Raw genomic sequence first — 24198 nt, forward strand, 5'->3', positions numbered from 1 at the left:
TGTGTTTCCCCCCAGCAACATGGAATCATGGAATCACAAGGCCACAGTACCTGTCACAGCCTGCTGGTCATCCACCATTAACTTTAAACCTTTTCCTCGCCGCACCACGCGCACTGTGTGCCACTCATTATCATTGAGGTTATAGCCAGCAAAAAGGGTTTCTGGGCCTTTGCCTGTAGGACATGCCAAACAGTCATTATGCAATCTTTAAAGCAGTTTACATGTGAACCTCACAGAGAAAGAGAGAAACAGAGAGACTGGCTGGGCAAATGTTAAAACTCACCAAAAGTCACATCAAGCAAGAAAATTACCGAGTATAAGCAAAACATAGAGCTACTATGTACTGAACACTACAGAACTATTACATTAAAACACTTCTAAAGTCTATTTAACTATGTAAACACATTGTATATGCACCAGGTTTTCATAAATAGGCACAGTCAACATGGATTTAATTATTTGCTTTTCAATCTCATATGGGCCTTTAAAAAATAGGATTACTGAGCCAAAAGAACTTCAAGTATGGATTTATAAGACTGGATTTTTGCTCCTTTATTAAAATTAATTTGGTGGAAAATAAAAAGTAGTAAGTTTGTGTGCATGTATTATATTTTTCTTAATCTATGTCAACCTATCTGTTTAGCTTCTGTTTACGAGGACTTCTCAGAACATCATCTATTACCTGATCCAGATGATTTGCTACTATTCAGATCCAGTACCTTCTGCTGTTAGCAGATCTTCAAACTATGCTCTGCTTTTTCATTTCATGGATGTGGTTTTTTTTTGTGAAATCTGCTATTTCTCAGCAGTACAGCAAACACCTTTTATGCAAATTCTGTATATAGCACCGTGTACTTGTGACAACCAAAGTATTCACAAACCTAGGAAAAAGGATACCTTTAATGCCCAGGAAAAGATTTCTCCTAAGAAAAGGATGATGGATATTGTGCTCTGCACTGTTGACCAAGAGAGAAAGAAAAAACTGACTTTGTACTTTCATTGATATGAATAGATGATAGAGCAAGTTCTGCACAAATAGATCAAAACTCATGTGGTGAGTGTCCAAAGGCAAAGCTAATCTGCTATAAATAAATGACATTCTTGTAAAACAGAGACCTCCCTAGCCTGTTTTTTCAGTTCCTGTGGCAGAATAAATGCTGCTGATAATTTAAAGTTGTCAATTAAATTCTGGACTCTGTGCAAAAGAGAAACAGAGCTCCTGCAGCTGGTCCAGAGGAGGGCTACAAAGATGATCAAGGGACTGGAGCATCTCTCTGATGAGGAAAGGATGAAGGACTGGGTCTGTTCAGCCTTGAGAAGAGATGACTAAGAAGGAACATCACCAGTGTCTATGAGCATCTACAGGGACGGACCAGAGGATGAACCAGGCTCTGCTCAGTGGTGCTGGGCAGTGGGACAAGAGGCAACAGGCAGGAACTGAGGCTCAGGAAGTTCCACCTGAACATCAGGAAGAAGTTCCTTCTGTGCAGATGACAGAGCACAGGAACAGGTTACCCAGGTAGGCTGTGGATATTCCCCCTCCATGGGGATATTCAAGAACTATCTGGACACAGTCCTGTGCCATATGCTCTGGGATGAAACTGCTTGAGCTGGGATGTTGGATCAGATGCCCCACTGTGGTTCTTTCCAGCATGACCCATCCTGTGATTCTGTATAAGAGACATTATCAAATGACCCTTGAGACAGAAACATTAGGGTTACCCTGAGTCAGACCATTGCCTTCACTGTGCCCTTCCAGGTGACTCCATCCCATGTGGCAGTCTTGCTCTGAAAGGGACATGCAACTGGCTCTGAAACTCTCCCACTTTTCCCTTGGGATTCTATTCCATCCAGCGCTGGCTAACTGTGATGGGTGAGATATGCTAATAAAATCAAAGCCTAAAATCAAAGCCTCTCTGACTTCAGAACTACACAGAAGGAAAAGGACACTAAGATCTTGATGCAGCTGTTCAGCATATTGGACAGTTTTCATCTCAGATATTTTCCATCTTCTGTCAGCATTTTTTAAATTGCTGCTAGTTTATTGCCCTGCTTTTATATGCAACCTTTGCTATTTTGGGAATGCCAAGGGATCTCCAGGAACAAAAATGCAAAGCAAAGGCAGTGAAAGTCTCATAACACCGTTTTTTCTGTGTCTGTGTTGACACCAAGCTAGGAAAGGTGTTCAAACACAGCAGAAGCAGATGATTGGGGTCAACTACATGAATCATTCAGTTCCTAAAATGTTTGCTTTCTTTGACAAGAGAAAGACCAGTTTTGCTTAAAGCTTAAGTGAATAATATTCTCTTTGAATGTGCTGGTATAGATGCAGTGACTAAAACCTTAAGCAATTTATTTTAGGCACCTCAGTGGAAGCAATTCTACCTAGATTTGGAGACAACAGATGGATTTTTTTTAAAAAAAAAGCTGAAATAACATGAGCAAAATCTTAGTGAGAGTCATTAAGCCTGCCTAGGCATACACCATTTAATAATATTGTAAACATATTCATACTTATTTGTTAGTCCAACCTTTTTTTTTTTTAAATTTTTAAAGTAGTTGAACCACTTAGTCTCCATTATCTTGCTTCATATCTCTAAAAGACCTAAAAGCATATGCAATTTTAATTTACTCTCACATTAAAAACCCTCTGCAGTGTCTCTTTGGTGTAAAGGTGCCTCAGTGTATGCTATTATCAAATCCAACTTGGCTGCTCACATTTACAGGCAAATCTATCTATTCTATTTTAATGGCTGGGGACTTGTAGGCTCTTCCTGTTGTAAAATTAAATGTGTGCTTTCCATCAGTCTATTTCCCTTGCAAGAGTACTCAGAGTAAAAAAAATCAGGTCAGAGCTCTGTGAAAGCTGCCTGTTCCCACTGCATGCAATCCAAGAGAGGATTAAGGGGACCCCTGGTGAAAGGGCTTTGAAAAGGAAAAACCTTGGTATGACACACCATGGGAGCAGGGCACTGAAAGGGTCCTGCCCTTGGACAAACTATCCACTCGCATGGAAAAGAGGCCTTTCCTTCCTGGGGCTGATCTCTAACGAAGAAAAAGGGCTTTTGATTTCTCACAGAGGGTACAAGAAACTACAGAACACCAGGCCCAGTGCCCAGGGATTGTGTGTCTGCCTGTCCCATCATGCTGCTTCTCTGCAAAGTAGGACAGTTTTCCATGGCAGCTGAAGGGGGAGATGAGAAAGGATGGATGCTCATCATTCCTGTGCTGATGCAGGGCTCGGGCTGCTTCTTGGCCAAGGACATGCTTTCACACAGAAAAGCTGCAAATATGATTGTGAGCAGAGTATTTAGGAGAAAATTGTCTAAATTCTCAAACACAAAACCATGTAGGAATTGATACCACAAGACTACCAGAACTGAAGAAGAAAACTCTTAACATGCTAAATGTCATTGGTCAACCTGAAACATAGTTCATATTAGTACTTATATTACTATTTCCTCACTGACTTTGAAATGTATTGACCTAAAGTGAATTTAAACATCATATTGAGATCGTACAGAATCTTCTTCTGCCCTGGTAATACTTCTTATGGTGAATATACTATAAATATATATCTACTAAATCATTGGCTCACCAGTCTTGTTCTGGCTTTACACTGATCTGACTCCACTTAAATCACACCAGCAGAAAGTGCTCTTAAATAAGTGTGTTTAAAGAAGAATTGGCATACTTCCACCTTTGTTTTATTGTTTTGTCAAGGGGCAAGGGGTGTTATGGGCTTAAAAAAAAAATTGTTCTACATCTCCCACAAGAAGAAAAGCAAGAGCCCCAATTAAAAGAGTGTGTGTCTATATATAAAATTTTGTTTTACATGGACTGATATTATTTTTCCAAATTTACGTCCCTCCACTCCTATTTCCCATACTGTCCTTCCCCTGGAACTCATCTGTCTCTTTCTAGACAGGCCATGGTTATTTTGCTTCACACACCCAGCCAGCACTGGCTCACTTTCTGAGCTACTGATTCTCCCAGATACTAAAGCCTTAATCATAAACCTTTTCTTTCTGAGACAAGATGCAAACAGGAAAAAAAAATCCACTAACTAACTCCTCTTGCTTAAGTATGACATTTATTATCAACATCTATGTTCAGCTCTTTTCCTATTTTTAAAGGCTTAAATAACTATCAGGTTTTATGCATCCTCAGAGAAAATGGATAGTACCAAATAAAAGATGCACTGTCACTTTTATGGCTACCACAGTTTGCTTAGAGTCCATCATGCCAGTAAAATTTCCACATCCATTTAAAAGCAGATAATTGCTTGTACAAACACCTTTTTACAAAGCAAAATGCAGACTGTGCAGTCAGTTGATACAGGAAAAAATCTTGATGGTGAAATTCATTATGAGCTAAGAGATATAAAGCCCCAAACATTCCCTGTTATATGTTTACTTTGGCATCTGAAGCTGAGCTTGCTTTGTTGTCAGCACCTCAGCTGGAACTTAACAGCCCTTTCAAAGTTAAAGGAAAGAAGCATGAACCTCCCAAAGGAAAAAAAATCTCATTTCCAGCACACTGAATATTCTAAATTTTCTCTGGAGATTCCTATTCTCTTTACTACCTTGTGAGGAGCTTATTCAGCCTAACTCAAGTGCTGAAGACTTGCTGAATTCCAACAAGTCAATCAATTAATTTTAATATGCACAACTTTTCCTCTTAGAGATATCTATCCTGTGGTACTTTACTTTTTAACCAACTACTTGAACTGAAGTGATGATTTTGAAAGATACTAGCTCCTGCATGTAGCTCCAAAACATGTTCAAAATGAGTTATCTGAATTTGTTTCTCATAACGCAATCCACCACTACTACTAAGGCATATACCAAAATGCTTGGAGCATTCAATTCTGCCATCAAAATAGATATGAAACATGAAATATAGAAAGAGGTAGCATAAAAAGAGACTAGCAAGGGAGACTAGGTGATTCAGTGAATGCTGTACTAACTAGTGGAATCCAGGCAAATCACTACTATTTATTTATTAGTCAGCAAAAGAAAGATCAGTATTTTGCTAATAGAAAACTGTGCATACTACAGCTATCAGTAAGAAGACAAAAAGACATTTGGAGAAGACAAAACCCTGGGACCAATTCAGTTAATAGAGGAAGTTACTTAAGGTCAGGGTCGTCAATATTTTAGCTAAAATAATAAATATTTTAGGATTCAGCTTGGTATGTATAGACAGCTGTGTGGCTCTGAGAGACGCCTCAGAGCGTCATTGTAAATACCTGGTGCACAACAAGAGGACTCTGTGCCATCTCAGTTATCCTGCTTCCAGAGTAAATTTAGCATGCCTCTAATCTGGGCTTCTGTTCCAGCACTCAGGCAGACTCACAGTCACTGTGCAAACCTCACGAGGCATCTGCATTACCAGGAGAGATTCCTCCAGAGCAGGACACAGAAACACAAGACATACAGGGTGAGGCACCTTAACCTTCACTGTCCTTCCTATGGCTGGCTGCAGAAACGTTGCTGGCCTTCCAAAACACTCATCAGCACAACTGAGCTTAAAAAGTCAATTAATATAGTGAATCAACTGTGTTTTAAATGACTGTGCTGGTGGCATCCCAAAATTCCCTGGCTAAACGTGTTTCATGCCTACAAAAAAGTTGCATTGCCTTTTAAACATCAGAAATGTATATCAGGTTATCATTTACAGCTAATTGATAGGTAAACTTAAAAATAAAAATCTAATTGCAAGTAAAAGAAATTTTGTCCACTGTAGTTTCTCCTCAGCAGACTCATATGGAAAATTCCACAAGAATAGCACATTCACTGAATTGTATCAAGAAAAACATATCAATCTTGCATAGCTTGATCCAAATGCTTCAGCCCACAATAGTTTTATTATAGGCAAAATTGCTTTTGGCAATTTGGGTAATGTATTGGCAGTTAAGGATATTTTTATCCCTTTTTTTTTTAGACAAAATTTGACATTTCAGAAATTAAAATGAAGGAGATCGGAGCTGCTAATATCATTCATCAGCCTTCATTGCAGCTGTACAACAGATTTGCTCATATTTCTTAGAATAACAAGAATGTAATATTAAATATTTCCATCTAGGCATATCTATACTTCTCATACAGAAATGGAGAAAGCTAAACAAGATACTTTTGAAAATTCTGCTGGCTTCCCCTACATGGCCAAAGTACAAACAGACTGCATTTAATATTGATCTAGTTCACTAGCAAGGAGAAAGAGCACATGCAGTGAATTCACTGGGGAAGAAAAATCCATGGAAGGATATGAAAATGACCAATCCAGGGATCAAGCACCATATCCACTTCTGAAGGCACCGAGTTTAATTTTGTCTGGTTCTTTTCTCTAAATTTGCTTCCCTGAGTTGCCATGCATTTTCTTCCTCCCAGCTTTGTCTTTCTTTTGGAAACTGTTTAATTTAGGGTGCAATATCACACATACTCATCCATTTATCTTCTTTTAAGCTGTGAGATATTCACTGTGACACAGCTGATGTCTAAACAGAGCCAGTGGATCCAGGTGGGAAGGCAGAGCACAGGCAGATCTATTGGACTAAATTAAATCTAAAGAGTCTGCCAAGAAAGGTGCTGCTGATGAGCCAGTGTCTTGTGAAAGTCTATTCTCTACAAATAGAACCAGTAGTCAGCTTCAGCAAGATGGAGAAAGAAAGAAAAACATCAGAAAGCAGTAAACTTTAGAGTAGCTAGTCCTGGCCTCTAGACTTCCCTGCTAGACCAAAGGATATGGAGAAGACAGACATATGCTGTCAAAGGTGTGCCTTGCTGGTCAGTAATTGGGTCTGTACCAATTTGAACTGGATTTCCTGAAAAAAAAAAAAGGGGGGTGGAGTTCCAACAGCAACTCTCTGTGAATTCAGAGCACATGAGAGGATAAAACTGATCTTGTTACTGCACTATGGCTTATCTTAGAGACCTCTCTCAATATATAACTTCAAACATTTATGGCTTAAAATCAGTTCCATTTTAATTTAGTTTTGTACCTCATCTATCCAAACAAGTCAAACACAAATAGTGCTAAGGACATGTAATTTTCCTTTTTCTGGGTATAATGAAAGAAAAGTATCTTTTAAAAGCAGCTAAACCCAGAAATCAGCTAGATCCCTCTGTTTTTAAGAAGAGTGCAGTTTCTCTTTCATACTGCTCTCTGACGGTCGTGACTATCAGAAAATGTGCTAAAGGTACCAAAGTTGTAGGAATCTACCCCAAGGCCCTGAACTAAAGCAAAGTCAATGAGCATGAAGAAATAAGGTTGTTGCTTTGTCAGCTCACCACTGAATGCTCTGAGACATTTTCAGAAACCATGGTGAACCTGACAATTGACTTTGCTGTAGGTGAGGTGAGGTGAGCGTGAACTTTCAATACCTGGCAGTCCTGTGCTAATTTAAAGACAACTGGAGTGCAAGATAATTTACTTTCTATTTACTGCAGGTAAAGAAATGTGCACTTGCAAAGATTGTGCAGCTTTACAATCACACTGTAACGTCATATCCCGCCTTGGATCAGGCTAAATTTTTTTAAATGCACTCAAGGCTTATCAGTGTGAGTTGGAATTCAGCAGATTCACTTCCACAAACTACTTGTGTGGCTTTAGTAAATCTTAATTTGCTTTCACATTAACCTGACACGGCTGCTGTAATGAAAAATTCCACAAATTTTAAGCGGAATATGTTTGAGCATTTTGTTTTAAGTCAAACTTAACACAAACACTTTCAAGTCAATACCTTTGACTTCATTCTACCTAAGCTACTGCTGTACACTAGCAAAGCAGCTATTTCACAATCCTTCTATCCCATTTAATAACTGAATGTATTATTTTATAAAATATCATCCACCATAAGCTCACATATTGCATGAAAAAGAAAATGGGAAATTATAATCCCTCTAAAAGACTGAAATTCTCCCATGCAGGATTTTTGCATTACACTGAGCTTTCTAATTCTGAAAGCTTGCTTCAATGGAAAATTCTTTTTAGGTCTTATTTAACAAAACCTTTATAAAACTGCTGGAGAAAAGAATGGCTAGTTCATCTGGAGCTATTACTTTTTCCCCCTCTATAAAAAGAATAGGATTGAAAATCATGAGAAATTATATGGAAACTTAGGAACTCCTATGCAAAATAAACTAAAATACTAAAACTAACATTAACCCCCACTTTTAAGCAATATTGAATTTCAACTTTTTAAAAAGTAAATATTCATTGTTCAGTTGTTACTTTAATGGTAGCCAGAATCTCTAATATTCATTATTTTGGTATAAATTCAGAGTTTTATCAATCCTACTGATTTGTGAGATGTGCCTTAAAACAAGGGGAAAGAGCAACATTAAGACCAATTGAAGTTAAGCTTCTCCTTTCCCAAAGAAGGGTTCAATTTTTACCTTAGCAAACTCATTATTCTGGTCTTGACTACCAAACCAAAAGACCCAAACTTTAAAAAGCACAGAGACAGAAACACACATTTCTTGTCATGGATTTCTAGGAGCAGCAAGAACATTCCTCCAAGTTTTCAAAGGAATGGACTGTGCTACACCTGATAATCTCCATTTCCTTAGACACCATCTCTACAAGTTACTGCTCAAATAAGGTGCCCAGAGCTTCCAGGGGAATTTTGCTGCCTCCTCTGAGCCCAAGAGGTCTGGAGAAGTTCTGACTTGGAAGAAGGATTTTACAATAAGATGGCTATCTGAATAACTTTTATAATCTGGACCTTAATCCATGTCATTCAGCTGATAAACAAAAAACCAAAAAAGACTGAGAGACAACAGTGCTCCAGGCAACAGATGCAGCAGATCTCCAAGTGTACTTCTAGGAGCCTGAAGAACCTGCTCTACTTCTTTCCACTTACACCCAGTGAAGTAAAAACAACCTAAATTACAGCAATCTTTGTAGAAAAAGTAGCCACACATTTGATTATTTAATATTTTTTTTTTCATGGAGAGAGTTGGAATAATTATTGTATATTGGCTAGATTATAAGTGACAACAGGAAAAAAAAGAAACAGCTTTGCCACATTAGCCTTTCTGACACTGATATTGACTGTGCCCATTTATATCAAAACCATGGCTGTCAAAAGTCATTACATTTTAAAATGTAAGTAAGCACAACTTAAGTATGCTTATCCATAATTTACCTTTTTATAGAAAAAAATTATCTTTATGTTTAGTTAAATTAGCATAACAGGAAAAAACCCCATTTAAATATTTCCTTTTACCCTTATATCTCACACAATGTTCTTAAGAATAAGCAGATTGGAAACTAGCTGGCATAGAAAGGAAGAGAATTTTGGACTGTGACTTTATTTTAAGAATAGGCTCCTTTTAATTTACAGGTGTCTTCATCCCAAAAACAGTTGTTATAAAATAGTTACAACTAAATCTCACACTCATATCCTTTATTTGGTGGTTTGGTTTTTTTTTTTTTTTGTAATTTAAATGCTGAATTATAACATTTTGCCTAATTAAGAAAAATAATATTTAAAGGTTTATTATTATTATTGATTATTTAACTGTTTTAAAATATTTTTATAATCAACATGGATCAAAAAGCACAATTTCTTGACACTGCTTATTCTTGGATACTTCTAGGCAGACATGAGTCAAGGAATGAGGACTAAAATAGACATTTCAGATTGTTTTCAGAAATCACAAATGGATGCATACAAAGGTTGATCCCTGCCCTATGATCAGCCTCCACTGACTTTGATGGGTGTACTCCTGCATGCCTGAGTGGAAAAGCATAGCTTTAGTGCATGGAGTTGTTTCTAACATTGAGAGAATCTCTCCAGTGCTCTTGTGCCGTTTATCATCTCTTTAGGGCTGTGCTCAGCACCAGCAAGTGACAATTTTTTATGTAACAAAACAAGTGAGCTTCTTGACAGAAGTGCCTACTTGCACTTCTTTAAGGTGCGCTCTGTATCTTGATTTATGCAATTTTAGGGAATCAAGAATCCATGCTGCTGACTTTCAGAGGTAGTGCTGCTCTTATTCACAGCCAATTAGCTTGTCAGCTGGGTTCCTAAGTGCCTTGTATCATGTCAGTGAGGGTGGCAGCTGTCTCCTGCTAGCTGGAGATGCGAGAATGCTTCTTCCCTCCAGAGCAAACGCTGTGGTCCTTTCCTCCCAGGAGACAGCAGGCTTGTTTTTCAAGCTGCTGAAATGTTACACAGCAAAAACTGCAGAGACAGTTCAAAGTATAGCAGCAACCACAACAAAAGTTCAGCAGGTAATTTTCTCCAATATTCGACAATTGTGCTTAAATTTTGGTAAAACTGTAACTCTTTCAATGGCAGTCAGCATGATTGCTGTTTTTCACTTCTGGTCCAATTTCCACAAGTCATACATAAACAGTTCAAGGCATGTCAGTGAAAGATGGAATTGTTGACTTACCTATTTGAGCCTTCTTTTCCAGACAGGTTTTACTACTAGTGAGAAATGCCTTAATGTGCAGGGTGAGAGAGGAACTGTTAACTAATGATATTTTATTTCTACGTACATGCACTTCACTCCCTGGAGGAAAATCTCACAGAATATAAAATGAATGAGAAATAATACCAAAGAATTAGTATAAGCTACATGAACCACAGCTCCCTTTTTCCTTTAAGTGATTTTACTCATTCCATGTCTTGGTCTTCATCTTGTTTCTTGTTGCTTCAAGACTGCCTAGACAAATAACTGCTGAAGAATTCCTTGCACACTTCCCAAAGGGGACTGCATCTCAGAAAGCCAACTTTATCTTGATGTCTCAGCTCAACAGAGCAACATCTCCTTTGAAGTGACTTGTCTGATGGATTGAGGCCTAGAAATCAGCTGGAAGGGAGCATAAGTTAACCTCTTGACATGTCATCCAAAAAAGTAATGTGCTTGGATGGAAATTTCAACAGCTACCTGAATATAATTAATTAAAGTTATTGTCAAGAAGAGATAATAAGGAAGCAGTTATGTGGTTCCAGTAATAAGCTACTGAGTGCTTAAAATGTTATGATAGATGTTTCATGCATTTTAATAGACATAAATGCAAAATGTGCTAGATACAGAGTAAGTGCTTTTAATATAAGTAACTGCTCATCAGTGACATGCACTGGGTAGATGTTTTTAACATTATCAGCTCTTCAAAAAAAGCACATTGAGAAATGAATTACTGTTCTTATAACATTAATGAAGAATAATGTTGTAGCTGAGGGCTGGCTAGGCTCCTTCATCAAGACTGAACTTATGAAATGATGCCTTGCTGCAGAGGAGTGAAGCAAGGATAAACGAGGCACCTTTCTGAAACAGCCAGGGAGCCATTAGTAAAACTAATACATACTTACACAAAGGTTTTTTGCAGATGCAGTCAAGGAGGGGCCATCAAAATGCCACAGATGACTCAGAAACCAGATTCTGTGAACTTGTATTTATGCAAATTGGTGGACAACTCAATTTCTGTGCTACGTATGAAAAGGACAAAAGCTCTATGCCCATGTGCTGTTCTGTACCATCTATAATCAGATTTCACTGGTCATAGTGCTGAAAGAGTAAGATAATTCCTTACCAGGGATTTATTCCAGACTTCCAGCAGAACAAATATAGAAATGTATCAAAATAATTTTGATTTATGCAAAATTTTAGTTTGGCACCCTTTTAATTTTTTAATTTCTTTGACTGAAGAAGAGAGAGCCAAATATTTCCTAAGCAGCCTGGCTCTCCTCATCACACAAAGCTGAGAAATAGGATCAGATCTGACTCTCACTGAAATTAGTTGCACTTTTATTTTGATCATTTAGAAGTAATATCTATTAATATGAGAGGGACAGAGGGAAACTTGGCAATTCCCCTCAACATATGCCAGACCTACTGCAATGCTCACTGGCTGTGCTAGGCAGAGCCAGACACCCCATTCCAATTTCACTCTCTCTGACTCTGTTTCCCCTTTCCCTAATTTCCTACCAAATGCATGTACATTCTATTTAAAAAAAAATAAAATCACAAACACTTATTCTTTGAGTTCCTTCCAAGTGTCTATCAGGACAGCTGAGAGCATGTGTTGTGCTGATCAGAAAAGCAATATCCACCTGCAGAGAGATGGCAATTTGGCTGGTTTTCCTTGAAAAGTTTTTGAGATAACACAGCACCACTGAATTATTATAGCTCTGTTTTTGGAAAAAAGACCTATTCACTTATTTAATAGATTTAAATGCTTTCTGAAGTAAACTATTAATGATTTTAGTATCTTTTTACACAGATTTTTTTTTTTTTTGGAAGAAAATAGCCAACTAATTTTCCATTCCCTGAAAATAAGTCTTCAGACTGTAGCATTACAATAGAAAGACTGGATTGTTTCTCCATAGAATTTTCATTTATAAGCACTTCTAAATGTTTTCTGCAAACATATTAATAAATATTTCTCTAAAGAGCATTATATATTAGAAAGAGAGTCCTAAGAAACAAAGGCAGGAAAAGGAAATAAAGGTGTTTTTACATAAAGTCTGATGGTATTTTTAATCTGTGTATAAATTTAGAAACATTATCAAGTCACCAATGCTGAGTTACTGTTATTTTTTCTTAATACTGAATGCCAACAATGAATTTCTTTTTTAAGGAGCTACACAACAAAATTTCTGGCCAGAAAGCTTTTATTACTAAGTAAAAAAAAAAAAAAAAAAAAATTCACAATGCCTAGAGAATATAAAAGAGCCATCTTAATTAATGGCTTACCCTAATTTGACTTGATTTGTCAGTTAATCAAGAAGGTTTTTTGAGAAATTGTTGAAATATTGGCTTGTGTCATCTGCTGCCATCTGTGTCTTAACACTCTAATTTTCATGGAATCTGATTACAAAGTTTAGAATGACTGTATACAACCCAGTTGATGATAGATTTATAATTTTTTTTTCAGCCTAATGTTTCTCTGAATCTATACTTTCACTAGCAATTTCCTGTTGCTCTCAATACAGGGTATAAACTAGTGATGAAATAATTAGGGAAAGAAGTTGCAAATTAAGCTGGGAAATGGCACATAAGACCAGCTAGTTCAGCACTGTGCTTTCAAGAGCAGCACAGAAAAGCAGAACTGCTCTCTAGTAATTACTACTCTAATACAGTCACAGCTTCCAGTAATGGACATGTTTGGGACTTCTGGAGCTGCAGAAACAGCCTTATCTCAGGAAGTCCTTGATGTATTTCCATTTCATTAAAAAAAAAAATCAATTTATTAACCTCCTGCTGCTTCTTACGGCCGTATAATCATATATTTACAAAAATACATTCATATTCTCTCAGGTATTTTATTTTCCTAGCATGCCTAGCTGCCCCATGTAGGAAAGCTAATCCACACTTGTAATCCTCCCTGCTGCAGTGACCTGTACTTTCCCCATTTAAGTGAATAATGAGGAACAGGCACTGAACACACATGGAGTGTTCAGGAAGGGGATAAACCATGACTGCATAACAGCACAACGCTGCTTTCTCTTCTGGTCTTACCTCCTCTCCCCACAGCTACTCCCATCCACTGGGATTTCTGGTCACTTCTGAGCACTGAACTGTTTTATGAGGGCTATTTACAATGGCTGCACAGTTTCCTCAGCTCATCCCATTGCTGTGCTGGCATAATTAAGGTGACTTCTTTCTAGCATGAATTACTTTGTGTGCATTGCTCCTTAATTCCACCTACCACTTAACCAGACATTCAGCATTTTGGAGCCCCTCAGAAAATCCTCAAGCACTGCATTTAATTTGATTTTCTTAAATAGTCCCCTTGCATTTGCAAAGAATGTCATCTCAGTGTTCATCTTCAATCACCCCTGAACATGATAGCAGAGATTCCTGTGAGAACAGGTGGGAGCAGAGCTTTGCTGTGGAATGACTGCCACGGCAGCCCAGTTCACTCATACGAATGACATTACATTAGCTTTTATATATTCTTCTCCAGAAGAAAATATTATTCAATTCCTTTGCTATTACTGATTAGAACAGGATTCCTTATTATCCCTGAAAGATTTGACTGTAACACCCACTTTCTGTCAGGGAAAAAAAAAATTGTGAGGAGAATTTAAGTCACCGGTCCTGAAATGTGATTAAGTCATCTTGCTTCTCAAAAGCTAAAGGAAGAAAACATAAAAGTAAAATAAGAGAAATTTAGAACCTGCTATACATGAAAAACGTACTTTCAAGTGCTTCTTCCCATTAAAATATTTAAAAAGCCTAGTCTACTTCTTCTGAAAAGTCCTTTTATGAAAGATTTGCCAGGACCAGTACGAGCTAGACACACACAGCTCCCTTGCATATAAATCAGGATTTATTAATTCAAGACAGTCAATTCTTACAGATCCAGCACATCCTGGAGGCTGCTTTGTCCCTGTTGCTAACATGAGAGGCTACATGCTTGCAGCAATCTCTTCTTTCCTACCCTCCAAGAGTCCTCTTGTCATGTTTAGTGTCCTAGAGGATCTCCCACGCCCTGCTCCCCTTTCAGAGATCAGAGGGAACAACGCCAGACCGATTCAGGCTGTTCCCTTGGGCTTTGCTTGTGAAGCTTTGGCAACATCCCAGAGCTCAGAGCCCAATGACACATAACCACACTGTGGCCCTGACTCAGATAGCCCCACATACCCACCAAACTGACAGCTATCAACATCTGGCACGGCAAAATTTAAACTGTACTGAAATATCACAAATGGAAAGTCTATCCTCAGCAATCTTAAAGGAGTTTCTGAAAACATTCAGGTGGGAGTGCTAAAAGTCTTTACCTGAATGTTAAACTAATGAATTTTCACCACCAATTAGGGCAACTAATTTTCAAATTTACATAAATAGCTTGGTGTTTAAGCTTTTACTGTTGCCATTGCAGAGCACATCACTGTGCCTTGAGAAAGCCACAGTTCTATTACCATTGTATATTTGATTGATGTTAAACTAGATTTAGCTTTAAAGTACCATGAGTAGAATGTGTGACTTAAAAAGACAAAAGTAAGATGGATGAAAAGGGGTGAAAAGACAGGAAAGAAGCATACACACAAAAACCAGAAAACATTTGTTTTCTAATAAGAGAACTTGAAATAATATTTTACTGACAGCCTGCCAGGAGACTAATGGCAATTTGCTCCTCTGTTAGCTAAGGAAGAGCAAACATAGATGAAATTTTATAAGGAACAAGTAGAATGCAGGCACAGAAATAAACTTAATTGCTGTACTTCATGTAGGCTGAAAGCACTGCTAGAGCAAAGCCCTCAGACCCCAGCAGCAAACCCTGAAAGCCTGAGAGTAGGGAGAGAGTAAATATCATAGACCCTTAAATGGTCAGCCAACATATATAATGCCTTTATTTTCACTTTAATGAAGGTTTGAGCTTTTTTTGCTGTTAATGTGATTGTCTCCCATGCACCAGCCAAGCAGATTCAGGCAGTGGCCTTACCATTGGCTTTGAAAAATTATGTGTGCAAGACTCTTTTAAAGATGTCTTCATAATAATCTAGTTGATTCAAGTTTTCTTATTCTCTTTATTAGTTCAAGATTTCTTAACTACTACAACTGGATAAGGAAGGGGTAAAAATGGAAGCTTTTTAGATAACTTGAGCATTTCCCTGAAAAATTCCTGTGCTAACTAAAACAGGCTTGAGATGAGAAATCTGTATAACACAAGACTGATTTTCTCAGTCACTCACTGAGACAACTCATTGTTAGAAGCCCAATTTGCCTTCATTGTTTCTTTCTCAGAGCTCTCCCTCAAGCCAAACTATATCCAAACTGTATCCATGTGATATTTCTCAAAGAGCCACAAAATAAAATGGATTTCAGACCTTTATTATCTTATGTGAATGGCCCAAAAGCACAGCATCCCCTTAGCTGCCATCTCCTAACACATATCCTCTTTGTGAGGCTCAATGGCTTTTCCTCATGATGAAACTCCCTAAAATTTCCTAGGTTCAACATCCAGCTTGTTTGATAAACCCAATTAAGAAGAGAATAATTGTGATGTACATAACTGAGGGTGCACATGTTTGCCCAGAAACCTTTCCCAGAATTCCCCTTCAGTTGTGTGAAATATCTCTTCTTTAATTGCTACAGATTAGGCATTCCATGTCTCAAGAAGTGATGTTTCTGCCTTTCTGTACATAACATGTACCTTTCCAGGATGTTGGTGATGAGATGTAGGCCAGATGAATTCATTTTGGGATAGCATAAAATCTGTGTTGCTGAAAAAAGCAATGCACTCTTTCTAGTAGAGGTTGCTTTTCTACTGTTCCTGCAGCATCCTGCCTCCCCCTCTTCCTGTTTTATTCTATAACAGGTGTCAGAAAACTGCAGCAAGTCAAAATTAGCAATTTTGTTAATCAATCACTTTAGTCAAATTCATCCCATAGACACTTGAACCTTTTGTGCTGGCAGCAAAGCAATGGACCATGTAAGAGCAGGACCAGCAGACAGGAAGGCAGTTAGAAGAACACAATTTTTAAAGCAAACGACAGGGTTTTTTTAGCAATAGATGAAATTCTGCAAGACAAAACCCAAAGAATGGGATGCAAACTTTTGAAAAATGACCAGAAGTGGCCCTGCTGGTTCACTTTACTCTCCTACCATTCAAGAAACAGCAACTACTTTTCTCCAGAGCAGATGGGCAAGCAGGAAGAGGTGAATGGCTTTGCAGTCACTGCCCCAGTGAGCCAATTAATGTGCTGGGCTCACAGGGTATAACAACCTGTGCAGCACCACTTCTTTCCACTCCATTTCTAACAGAGAAAGAGGAATTAGAGGCATCTCTCATAACTGGCCTCTGTGGCTGTACAGAATAAATTACATGCTATCCCTTAATGACTTCAGCTCTCCTGATTGTATTTATACAGGAAGGCTCTTTGGCTTCCAAACCTGAACTTTCCTCCCAAGCTGAGATGCTTTCAACCTTTGTTGCAAAGACAGTGCCTGGAACAAGACAGGGTGGTCTCAGTGGAGCTTCTGGACTGAGGACTGCAGTGAGAGACTGAGTAAAGCAGCATTCTCCCATTTTTGCCATGCTGTCTATTAGCAACTAGGAGATTGCAATCAGAACTTGACTGAATAGAACCAGGTATGTTTTCAGATTTGTTGCGTAGCAGCAGATCCTGTTTTTCAGGAAATTACATGAAAAGAGCTCTTTAAGCTGTTATTGCTGAGTGAGAAGGAATCTAATGACTTCCTGTTCTAAATCTGCAAAGTATAGGCAAAGTTTTAAAAGAATTATTTATAATTATTTCAAACTTTGTGCTGCAGACAGAGGAAGTTCCTGACTGAACTTGCAGAGCAAGGACCCTGCTGAGTTGCTGCATATCCTCTATGGTAAAACTCTTTTACACATTTTTGCCAGGCTGTCAGCCACACTTGATGAGGAAAAAATCAAAACTCATGCAATTCATAAGCACTCTGTAAGAAAACAGACCAAGTCCAAATTCTTACATTTTGGGTGGAGCTACAAAATTGAATCATTTTAATGATTTTCTACTGCCAACAACAGCAAAAAAGAGAGCAAGTAATATATTCCAATAATTCTTTTTAACCATAGTAGGAAGTTAATACATGGAAATGTATTTATGATTTGCTTATCACAGAAGATTTAGGAATATCCATAAGAGCACAGCTGAAGATGTTCAATAAACAAGAGGTTTTTTTATTGCAAGATTTTGTAATAAAATGCACTTTTACAGGCAGTAGTTCAAAAGGATGTATAGTGTTTGTGTAAGATTTTCTGCTGCTTAAAATTCATGTGCACATTGAGAATACAATGTAATTGAACACCATTGCTGGTTCTTTAATAGATACAATTCTCTTCTTATTTACCAATAATCTGACAAAGCTCCTTGTCATAACGTGGATTTGTAGGATATTTTGACAAGAAAGAAATGCTTCAGTAACAGATGTTTCCAAATAGAATAACTTAATCATCTGTAATGTGCACATCTGCAGAATAGGAAAATTTTAAAAGGATGAGCATACAAAACAAGGAAAAAATATGAAGGGCTACAGAGAAGAGCAGAGAATTGAAATAGCATGAGAAAATAAACTGAAAGGAACAATAAATTATATGGAAAATGGATGAATAACTAGATAGACACAAGAGCTAGGGGTGCATGTAAATACAACCACTGAAGGGGCACTTTGCTGTTAGAACAAACAGAAAACATTCCAAGCCCAGGAAACTCTTCCTAATTTATAGGGGTGGACACCCAGCTTGCAAACCTGTTTCACTCATTCCCTGGGGAACTGTGTACACATTTACTACCACGGGACTCTCTGCTCCCTGACATCCTGCAATTCATAATCATTTCTCCTGACAGTCCTGAATTTGAGCATAACTGAATTCAGTGCCATTGCTCTGTGAGTTATTGCCTACAGAAGCAAACCTGTGTGCTAGAAACTTGACCTAAATCTCCCCTGCACTGTGTGCCACAAGCTGAGCAATCTTTCACAGCACCATTCAAAAATGTGTCCTGCATTTTTTCATATTGAACAAAAGTATCAGACTGGGAAATGAGAGCCAGCTATTTACCAATAAACATTATTAGTGCTATAATGTATCAGTTAATTAAAAAAACCTGCAGTCCTACTTGGCTAACTCATATTGAAAATATTGAAAATTTCTTTCCAGAAATGATAGCAATGAAATAATAATAATAAAGCACTCACAGCCTAAAAGATGAAATAATGTGTAAGACTCCAGATATCTGTGACAAAAGCACATTGAATATTAAAAACAGCAGCCTTTATAGCTACCTGGATTTTTCCAGATACTAATATTTTGGAATCATTAAAACTGAAAAAAAAAAATTAATTTTATTCAAGATCCTAGCCTTTAAGGTTACAGCAGTGAAAAATATGAAATTTTAGCACATCTCTTTTTGTTCACAAGTCATTCAGAAACTGTTACTGAACTGCAATGGAAATTTTATTGGGATGAAGTTCTGTCTCTAAGAAAGACTAGGGGGAAAATCCCATTCAGTTCAATAGGATTCCCAGCTATTTATAATTTATGCTTGATAGTTTGCAATTAAAGGGTAACAATTACTTCCTTCATTGAAAGGGAGAAATATTTTGGGGCTTTTATATATATATATATATATATATATATATATATAATTTATCCTTAGGCAGTTTTTAAGAAATAGTTTATCAATTCTGTGTATAATGTACAAGACCTCTACTGCTATTAAATTATTTTTTACGGAGTGATTAATGCCAAAAAATGCTGGTACATTCATATTATTTAAAACAAGAGAGTTCATTGCAGTCTTATTTTAAATGAGGTCCTCACCCCTATGAGCACTAATATGGAAACACAGCAGCTATTTCTGTTCCTCAAACAAGTTTTTCCCTTTCTCCTGGTGTCAGCCCAGGCATTGACCTACATGTACCTGCAATTTATAAGGAGCATTTAATTCACTGCCTAAGAGACAATTTAATTTCACAAACTTGTAGCTCTGAAGAACACAATGAAGTTGTTTAAGGATGTGCAAACCCAACCTTTCAGCAATGGTATTTTCTGACTGACATGAGGCAGAATTTCTAGTGATGTATTGTTTTATGGTCATACCAATCTTCTAACCTAGCACAAAATATTTAACCTGCCACATATTGTTCATGAAACCCAAGTTCAGTAGTGATCTGATATCTGATTAACATTTTACAATTTTTTTAAAAGGTTCTGTCCTCCAAACAAGGAAGACCCCAAAATGCCATCTGCTCTGCAAGATAGGACATCAGCTAAAGGTGAAGAGATGACCATGTGTAGAAAAAGTTGTTGCCATAATCTTAGCTCTGTCAGCCAACACTTACTCATTTGATCTGCAGGGAGCAGAAGACAGGCTTCAGGAGAAAGTGAGAGGAGGAAGAGGTGCAGTATTTTATTCCCTTTTTATAGTTCACAGCAGGAGAAGGTGATTACACTCACATTTTCCTTTTTCTTTTCTCAAGCCTGTTGATGCTTAGCTTAAGTTTTTGGATTTTTTTGTTTTAATTGTCTCTCCAAATTCAAACCAGATACCTTCATCCTGACCTTAACTTTGTTACTAGGCTAGCTATAACACATAACTCTCAGTCCCAACACTGAGGTTATTTAATCAGGACTAATTTCTAAGTAACAGAAATAGGAAATGGAAAAAAAAAAGATTTTCAAACATGAAAACCAGATTTACTATCAACCTAAAATCAGGATTGATACATATCCATCTCTCAGCAGAAAGAAGGGAGGCACTCAGCTATCACAGTGTTTAGCAACTTAATACTCCAGTTCAGGATGTTATTGCTTTGAAACAAACTGTGTCCCACTAAACCCCATTATATTTTCTAGTAAGCATTTTCAGGGACTGCTTAGAGCAATAATTATCCATCATCTAAAATTTAGGATATAGAAATTGCTCATGAAACATCTGGTTGCTGAAAAACTCCAGTGCAGAGAAGAAAGCATCGTAGTACTTACCGTCCTGAAAGCTCACAAGACCCTGCTGAGCACACACAAGCACCACAGGGAGATGGAACTAATCACCCAAGTTCATTTCTAACAACAAAACCACTACAAACAAACTGTAAAGAAAAATAACTTATGAGTATTTTATACCAAGGATATTTTGTAGAGAGGTTATGTCGCTTCTGAATGAGACCAAGAATTTATAAATGCTAATCCAATCTGGTAGATACATTGCTCCTCTTTGCAATCCTCTAACTGGAGGCTTATTTGTGTTTGAAGATTCTCTTTTGATCCAAACCTTGCTTAAAAATGAAACCTAGAAGCCATTTAAATTTATCTTTGACACATCATTTAATCCAAAACAGATTAAAAAATGAAAACACCTGCTATACTGTGGCTTCATTTCTGGGAGGTTTCCTTATGCTAGTAACTCTATTTTCAGATGGATTTTGTGATTTTATTAAGGAAGTTAAGAAAAAAAACCAATATTGCTTTTCCTAGGGAAAAATTTACCAAAGGCAGGCAGTCTCATTACAGTTCTGACCAAAAAACTGTTTATCTTACACTTGTTTTTTTCTAATTGAGATTTCATTAGTAGAAAACAATAATGTCCTGGCAGACCAAAAAAATGCTTCTGAGATTTTTTTCATTATTTCATATATTTTAGCAAGTGAGATTTTTTTTTTCTTATTTATTTCTTTTTAATATGAGGACAATATCTTTATGCCTTAGTGATTACAAGCATTTCCTTTATTGTATTGAAGTGTCTCTGAATTTAAGAACAGGTTATAATAAACTCTTGCCTCAGGAAATTTTTCTGCTTTTTAATACAAATGTTGTATTTTTGTCTTGTAAAAATTATTAATTAAAAAATCTATTAGTAAACGACACATTAAGAATAAGTTCAGATCCTTGTTTTTCTTTATGGGTTATAAAACTATTAAGGAATGTTATGTTAATATATTATAACTCTTGTCAGCTACAAATTAAACCTGTGCAGTTTGTTGTTTAGTTTTGGTTTTTTTTTTCTATTTTCATAAAGCCAGTCCTCTGGGCTGCAAAACCTGTTAGGAAGGGAAACAGAAAAACAACCCAAAACTCAAATCTACCATACTTACTATCAATAAATTTGTTGACACCATTCAGGAATTCCATAGACTCAAAATAAAATCACAGTCCTTTTTCTCCTTTCAGAATATAGCCTCTTAATCCAAATAATATCAGAGAAGTTAAAATTTAGTCCATTCATCTGGCAAATGTTTCCCTCTGTTTCATAAACATGCATATCACAGAGAAAAATTGTTCAATTCAAGGATTTTAACATAATTAGAGTGTAAAAAATCATCATAGAAATACAGTCAGACTTAATAATGCCCTTATTGCAATGTAACATATTTCCATAAATTGAAGATTTAGCAAAACCAAATTGTATTATAACCAGCTGGTAAATACAGGTAATTGTCTAGGGGGATTGTAAAATAGAAATTTTTGTAGTAAAAACTATTATGTTTCAACAATCCAACGACAAGTTGAAGGCAAAATGTCAGGAAAATTAGTAGGAAGGCATGGGGGAAAAATGTGCAACAGCTTATCAGAAATGCTGGTTAAAAATTTCTATGGCTACTGAAAATATAAAATAGCCTATCTAGAGTAACACAGTACTACAGGCACCACTTCATCTAGGCTTGTTTACAACCTGTAGAATGCTTCCTTTTTAATATTCTAATTAATGTTATGTCCTATGGGAAGGACAAAAAACAAGTGCTAAAGTATATGATGACTTTTTACACAGTGATAATTAATCATCACATTTCATTAATAAATTATCAAATGCTTGCAAGCTGTCCACAATCTTTGTCATTCTAGTTTGCATATTTTACAATGGTGGAATAACATTTTAAAAAGTTTGAATAGGCACTTACTGGAATTACAGTTAATCCTGATACAGTCTAGATGGGGAAGAATAGATGAAAAATGAAAATTTATCCTTCAAGGTAATAGCTGCAGACATCCAATAAAATCACAGTCCACCCTTCCGGGGACAGACACATGCAAATATGGCCACTCCATATCATCATTCTTTACATGGTGTTATAACCCAGATATACTGCGAGGAGTCTTTACCAATAGAAACGACAAATAGGGTAAAAATGGCCAATTTCAAACAAAGCTACATGGTGACAAATCTAAGTGAAAAGTCAGGATTAAAAGTCAAAGATGCTTAACTGAGGCAGGCTGCAGCTTTCTCCCCATCTGTGAAAGAACAGGTAATTTGTCTCAGTGCAATTAGAAAGTGCTCCGTCACAATGGGTCATAGAGCAGGCCAGGCCACAATCAGACACCTTGGACAACTCGTGGATAGTATAACCTCAAAGGCTCATCTTCAGAAGCTAAGGATTGACACACAGAGGTCATCACCCAGAAATAAGGGGTGGTGGGTTGGCATGTCCTTAACATCTAGATTTTTGAAATGAACAGTGACTACTTTAAAGTTATATTACTACAGAGAAAAAAAAATAATGTATTTATAAACACTTATTAGAGAAAGAGGAGAATCCTTTCTATTTTAAGATTATTTTCTTGCCTGACTAAATAAATAAATAAATAAGGGAAAGGAAAAAAAAAGGGGAGTTGGAGGAAGAAACAATATTATTAGGGCATGGATTTATTTACTTTTTATTGACTTTAATTATAGAAGTAGGCGGAGGATGTTGTTTGGTGTTTTGTACATAAAGTGATTAATCTGATTTGCGCATGATCCTCTCCTGGGCTACCTACATTCATTAATTATTAAAAAAAAACCCCAAAAAAATACCAAAACAAAAAAAAATTTAAAAAAAGAAAACCAAACCCCAAACCCTACACCACGCTACTCGATTTGTATGGCTACTCCTGGTTTACACCTTTGAGGAACATGTATACCATCGAACCTAGATTTTGTTTCCATATAGCTGAGTTTGTCATGTGTCGTCAACCGCATCAGAAAAGTGGTTGCAAACAGCCGAGGAGCAGCACCTGCACACGCCCTTTACAGAAAGCACCCTCCTGCAGGGAGGGGACAGGCAGGGAAGGGGCACCCACCACACCCTTTGCTCCTCCTCCTCCCCCCTAAACACCCGGGCAGCATTTCAGGGAGCAACCCTTGAATGAGGTGGAGGGTCAGGTGGTTATTTTCTCACCCCTCACTCCCCGCTGGTGCTTTCTAAATCTGTGACTAAAGCAAAAAAACCCACTTCATTCCTTGTAAAATTAGCATCCCCTGAATGGGACTAGCTGCATAGGATGGGCATTTTCCTCCTGTTTTTTTTCAGGTCCTGACCTGGACTGAGGCCACTTAAGCGTGGCAGAAGCTTCTTACACCACTCCACCACTGAAGCGTGGAAGAAGCACTTTTATTTCTTTACTTACTGTTTTTTTCTTTTTTTTAAATAGAGAGAATCATAACCTGACATTTTGTCCATCATACTTTAAACAAGGAAACCAATTTTTCTTTTTTTTCTTTCTGTAAAAGGGCTTGTGCCTCCTGTGTTCACAAGGCTGTTTGCTGAGGGCCGCAGTCTTTGGGCATTGAAGGGTTGTGTTATCGTTCGATACTACAAAAATACCACTACAGAATTGTTTAAAAAAGAGGAGATGGATTTAATATAGATTTGACACCTAAAAAAAGGAGACCAAGAAATCAATCAGTGGGAATATCTGACTGCAACATTTTCCATGTTAAAAACAGAAAGTCTTTGATATATTTGCATGTCATAGATTAATTGGTGGAGG

General features: G+C 37.2%; 1 protein-coding gene across 1 annotated transcript in view; it reads right to left on the minus strand.

Annotated features, from left to right (window-relative positions):
- Positions 1 to 24198, minus strand: part of NRXN1 (neurexin 1) — a 667470-nt gene that overhangs the window by 361035 nt on the left and 282237 nt on the right. The window contains exon 8 of the mRNA XM_084203402.1: positions 51 to 173. Coding sequence (XP_084059528.1) covers positions 51 to 173 — 123 coding nt within the window. The remainder of the gene's footprint in view (positions 1 to 50; positions 174 to 24198) is intronic.

This window comes from Fringilla coelebs, assembly GCF_963513975.1.
Source record: "Fringilla coelebs genome assembly, chromosome: 3".
NCBI classification, from domain to species: Eukaryota; Metazoa; Chordata; class Aves; order Passeriformes; family Fringillidae; genus Fringilla; species Fringilla coelebs.